Below are 5,997 nucleotides of genomic sequence, written 5' to 3'. Positions count from 1 at the left end.
CCTAGAGTTAATTACTGAACAATGGCTTGAAGCATGTGATGAGGAAACTGGTTCCTTCTCAAGGAAAGTTGCAGCATTCTTGCATAGCCTTTTGAGGTTTCTAAGCTATGCAACACTCGATAATTGTCAAGAAGGATTCCTGGAGCATTACAGCAAAGTGTCACTGGCCTCGTCCATTTCAAACTTCATATTGTCAACCTTGAGGACAAGGTTGTTTTAAGGGGGATGGATTGTCACAAAATCAGTTGTGATAGTTAATTTATAAGTTTTCTCGAATAAAAGTTTAGTCCTTCTAGGTTTAAATTGTATTTTGCTTATTGTCACTTTAGTCCTAGTACTATTTCTAGTTTCTTTGCATATTTAGTCCTTATTTCTGTTATGGGAAAGGACACTTGTATTTTGGGGAATTAGCTAGATTTGGGTATTATATACTTTTGTACTGAATTAAGCTCATCATCAATTAAAATAAATATCTGCTTTCCCTCTATTCTGTTCTTCTCTCCTTCCCTTTTCTCTACTTTCTCCCTTGATGAGCTCACCGGAGCTCTTCATTTCATCACAAATGAACAAGAGCCCTTCTCTCTTGTTACAACTTTTTTTATACCCCAAGTTTCAAAAGTTTTCCTTTCTTCTTAAACTTCTTGCCTAGTCAAACTGTATCACATAAATTGTAACGGAGGGAGTATCAAACTACAACAATCATATAGCACCACAACCCTAAGAACTAATATAATAAAAGAGAAGAGATAAAAGAACGCTTAGGATCGATGACACTTTAGCCGTCGTTCTAGCCATCAATGGATCTCCTCTCTAAGACGACTTGTCTCCTCAATACCTCCAGAATATGATTTGAAAATTGTGTACAACATGTATTTAATATTTTAATGTGGGAAAACACTCCAGGACTCAAACACATCTCCTAAACCAAAACGGACCCGGACAGGGCCAAAAATGGCTTAGTGCGCTGCCTGGCACGCCATGCTAAGCCAAATCTCCAGAGACTTGAATTCTGTCAGACAGACCCAAAGTGGCTTGCTGCACCGCTGGACTCGCCGAGTGCACTCTGCACCAGGCCAATTTTTCAACATTTTTTGCTTTCTTGGCCGACGTTGTGCATGCTTGGTAGTTGATCCTCGTACTTGATCCCCATCATTTTTCTTCGACTTTTACTCAGACTTCTAAGCCGTATGTGATCAGTGATCCTTTTTAGCTCCATATCAGTTCATGTGCTCAAAACCATGTCCGCATATGCCTCAGACCTCTAATCAGACTTCAAAGCCCGTTTTTCGCCACCAAATCTCTCTTTTTCGCAAGATCATCTCCTACACAACAGCATGTGAGTATTAAACATAAAGTGAATAAAATCAACTTAGACACAAGTAAAGTCATCAAAATGTGAGGCAAAAGATAGTTAGAAACATGTACTTCTAGCCACCGATCAGCAAACTTTTGAGCTCACATGGGATCTTCAATCTAAATGAGAAATTTGAATAAATCAACCTCGGAAAACATTAAATCCAACTCTAGGGATGCACTCCCAATACAAATGATCAGTGTATTCCATCAATCTTTTTTCTTCGGGTACTACTAGGGGCTATACCTCAGTGATTCAAGAACATAATATTTGCAAGGACTTGGATTAATCTTCCTGGTATTCAAACACGGGTAAGTTAAACATCCGAATTTGTACTTTCATTGGAGTCCTACCTGATAATTAGTTAATTGGACTTTGATTCCTCCACAAAAAAAAAAAAAAAAAAAGGATACTCGAGGGAAACAAAGAAGCATAATTTCAGGGGTTTGTTTAATCTGTGATACAAGAAAAAGAAGCAAGACGCACAGGTATATAATCTGTGATACAAGAAAAAGAAGCAAGACGCACAGGTATATTACAGTCCGCTGCATGGCTGACCTCCAATTAGATAGTATGAAAAATGGAAAGGTTGGGAAATAAGAAGGTAGATTCCAGAAGAAATAAGGAAATTGAAGATTGGAATGGCATAGCTCCTCAAACCCAACCCCGTTAAATAAATAAATAAATAATAAAAAAAAAAAAAAAAAAAAAAAAGAGGAACTCCAGTATTTGTTCAGAATGGCAAATGAAGTATCCATGATAAAATGAATCTCAAACTACTCTTTGCAGCAACCTTCCTGTCTTGCACAGTAAGATAGGCCTTTTGGGTTGAACTGGAGTTTGCATGATTTGAAACATGAAAATGTAAGAAAAAGGAGGTTTGATGGGAGGTAACAATACTCCACATATTTTAAGCGTCTATCATTTTTTTCTTCCTCAACTCCTAAAGTACAGCATATGATGGAAGGAAACCTTTCCATGACAGGCAAACAAAAGTTCAACACCTTATGACCAAAATTTAGGTAAATTATCCAACTCGACGTAGGGTCGCCATGTAAAAGAGGTCAAAAGATTGGTACATACGATGCTATATCGCTAAAGGTATGCATCGTACAAGTCTTCATCCACTTTATTTGTGTTGGTGGCAGTAAAGAGCAAGGTGCAAAGATTTTATTGTACTGACAATGTGTTACACAAAGAACTCCAGCCAGGCTCCTTTGCTATCCTAGTTCCTCGCATTGAACCTCTAATTTTCAAAACTTCATCCCATTGGCCCACACTAGCCCAGATATTTGACAATGAGATATATGCACCAACTTCACTCGGCTCCAACTCCATGATCTTTTTTGCTGCCACCTTCCCTAACTCAACGTCATCATGCAATTTACAAGCAGCAAGTAGTGTTCCCCAGACCAAAGCATCAGGTTTTATAGGCATCTCATTAATGAACCTCTCAGCCTCAGTTAATCTACCAGAGCGACCGAGAAGATCTACCATACAGGCATAATGATGGTAACCAGGCTCAATTCCGTAGTCTTTCATCATTGAAGTTAGAAAGAAATACCCTTCTTCAACCAAACCAGCATGGCTACAAGCAGAAAGAACTCCAACAAAAGTCACCGAATCAGGCTTGATTCCTGAATTCCTCATTAACTCATAAACTTGCAAAGCATCACCCCCTTTTCCATTTTGAGCATAGCTTACAATCATAGCAGTCCAGCTAACCAAATCGGGTGCCAAGATCACTTCAAAAGCTTTGCAGCAATCATCAATACTTCCACATTTTGAATACATCATAACCAGTGAACTTCCTGTCGGTGCTTCCGATTGTGATCCCATTTTTATACAATGTGCATGCACTTGGATGCCAATGCGAGATCTGTTAGAAAGAGCAAGAACCCCAAGAACTGAAGAAATTGTAAAGGAACTACTATCTAAATCATCCATCAGCATTTGCTTGAACAGCTGAAGCGTGTCTTCCACATAACCCCTTTGAGCATACCCAGTTACCATGGAAGAACATGAAAACTTATCTTTAAAGGGTATCCTATCAAAGAAACTTCTTGCCGAAACTAGATCACCGCACTTTGTATACATATTCACAATGGCACCATTGGCAATGCGGAGCTCACCAACACCGTGTCGAAGAATGAAACCATGAATTTCTTTGCCAGACTTCAAGGCCTGAAGAGAACTAAATGCGTTAAGGATACCAGTTAAAGTCATTTCGTCAGGAATGATTTCCTCCACGGGCATCTCTCTGAACAATTCAACAGCTCTATCTGGAAAACTGTGTTCTACAAGACCAGCAATCATTGATGCCCATGAGACATTATCCTTATCCTTAATCAGCTCAAATATAACATATGATTCCTCTATACTACCACATTTTGAGTACATCGTGAACAGAGAGCTGCTCACGTTAACATTAGAGATTAACCCCGATTTAATAGTGTAGCTATGTATCTGTCTACCCACATCTAGACAGTCTACAACTCCCAAGACACTAGAACAACAGAACTTATCAGGTTTCAAGTCCTCTTGGAATATTCTCTGAAATAGATGAATTGCCTTGTCAGAATCACTATTCTGGGCAAGAACAGAAATCATGTTAGACCACAAACTTAGGTGCTGCAGATTTTCAGCCTCTGCAAAGACTAGTTCAGATAAGGCAACTTCCCCTATCTTCGAGTACATATTGATAACAGACGTTTGCACAACTGGATCCTGATAAAATCCAGTCTTAAAAATCCAAGAATGGATTTGGATTGCTTCTTTTGCCATAGTAGGATTAGCACAGGCAGTAAGCACACTAGTGACAGTGTAATTGTTTATCTCTACCCCTTTATTCCTCATTTCACCAAATATTCGAACGGCAGAAAGAGGATCGCCATTCTGCACGAAACCATTTAGCATGGCAGTCCAAGAAACAACATTGCTAACTGGCATCTGCCTGAGTTCCCTAAATGCTTCATCCATAACCCCACATTTTGCATACAAATCAACAATAGAAGTCCCCACGAAAACATCAGTTTCCAGACCACATTTTATAGCCGCTCCGTGAACCATTTTCCCAAATCGAAGTTCCAACAGTGAAACACAAGCATTCAATACACTTGGAATTGTAAATTCATTGGGCTTCCAAAACCCACCCCACATTCGACTAAAAATATCCAACGCAACCCAATACTCCCTATTCTTTACCGCCCCTGATATAATAGCATTCCAACAAACCACATTATCACACAAATAATCATAAAACACCCTCAAACCATCACTAAACCTACAACTTCTTGAATACAATTCTATCATCCCACATCTCACATAACCATCCGAAAAAAACCCGTTTTTCATCACAAGTCCATAAACCTGCTCACCACACAATGTAGATGTTAAAGCACCACAGGCAGAAAGAACACTACCATATGTATACATATTCATCTCGAACCCCAACATATGCATCCTACAAAATACCCTCCAAGAATCCTGGTATCGTAACGCCTTATTAGAACTAGAAATCATCAGATTCCAGGAAACTGAATTTGGGTTAAGCATTTCATCAAGCACCTTGGCTGCATTGTCCATTCTTGAATGTTGACAATAAGAATAAAGCACAGAATTTGCAACATGTGTATTGGAATCAAGATTCTGAGTCTTTATGAGATGGGCATGGAAAATATCGGGTTTTGAGTGAATATTATTAGTGGGTTTGGTGCATTCATTGAGGAACTGAATAGGGTGATGGTCTCTACCAAGAAAGGCAATGGAGGAAATCAATTTGCGTCCAAAAACTGAGAATTTGTTGTCTAGTTGGTGGTAACTGATATGGTAACTGATAGAGTTCATTAGTAAACTTCGATCATGGGAAATATGCTGAGATTGCTGTGAATGGTTATTTATTTTCGGGTTTATATATAGTAGCCGTAGTATTTATTCTAAAAATAAGAGATTTAACTTCACGACAAGCATATATTTCTAATATTTATTTGGGATAATTTTGAAGACCTCTTCAGGTTTGGCTTATGCAATGTTACAGATACCTCTCTATTTTGATTTTTTTTTTTTACCGATTGTTTTAATTTATTTATTATTAATGTAATAAAGAAAGTCTAATGACTAATTTACCCTTTTAAAATTTTATATTATTTTGATTGATTAACTTACTGAATGTCTTCTTTAAATAATTTATTTATAATAACAATCTAATTCCTTTTCATAAACTGGAATCACTAGATCTAGTTGGATTTGTGAGCATTTTAATATTCTTGCATGATGAACTGTTAATCCCAAAACTAAGCTGAGATTTATATTCAAGGCCATGTCAGCAGTAATCATGTGTGCATTATGGAAAAGGAGGAACTCAATCAAGCATGAAGGTTCTGTATTTCACAGATTGTTACAGCAGGTTCAACACGCTCGACATCAATTTGGAAAAAGTAGATATCCGTTCAACATGTCATATTAATGGAATGCAATGTTACAGTATTATTATGTTTGCACTAGAAGATGTCACCATCAGGAAAACTAAAATGCAATACATATGGAGCTAGCAGATGCAATCCTGAGAGGAGCTCATATGGCTTTTGCATCAGAAATAGCTGTGGAAATTACATGAAATTGGGAGGAGAAGCAGAAGCAATGGC

The 5,997-nt window shown here is 38.0% G+C and overlaps 1 protein-coding gene across 2 annotated transcripts; it reads right to left on the bottom strand.

Moving 5' to 3' along the window:
* Window positions 1-629: 629 nt before the first annotated feature.
* On the bottom strand, window positions 630-5,335 carry LOC132038959 (pentatricopeptide repeat-containing protein At1g74600, chloroplastic). 2 transcript variants are annotated; one of them, XR_009410325.1, is made up of 2 exons: window positions 1,426-1,659; window positions 630-1,322 (listed from the first exon to the last, which is right to left on the bottom strand). XR_009410325.1 is itself a non-coding variant. In XM_059429466.1 (2 exons), exons 1-2 carry the CDS (start codon window positions 5,198-5,200, stop codon window positions 1,316-1,318), a joined length of 2,670 nt encoding a protein of 889 aa, XP_059285449.1. In that variant the 5' UTR covers window positions 5,201-5,335; the 3' UTR covers window positions 630-1,315. The 2 variants fall into 2 exon arrangements, 1 of the variants encoding a protein (XP_059285449.1); XM_059429466.1 differs by lacking the exon at window positions 1,426-1,659 and adding an exon at window positions 2,538-5,335.
* Between the last annotated feature and the right edge of the window lie 662 nt (window positions 5,336-5,997).

Source organism: Lycium ferocissimum, chromosome 12, assembly GCF_029784015.1.
Source record: "Lycium ferocissimum isolate CSIRO_LF1 chromosome 12, AGI_CSIRO_Lferr_CH_V1, whole genome shotgun sequence".
Taxonomy (NCBI): Eukaryota; Viridiplantae; Streptophyta; class Magnoliopsida; order Solanales; family Solanaceae; genus Lycium; species Lycium ferocissimum.
Note: the sequence above shows the minus strand (reverse complement) of the source record. Positions and strands in the feature narration are given on the sequence as shown.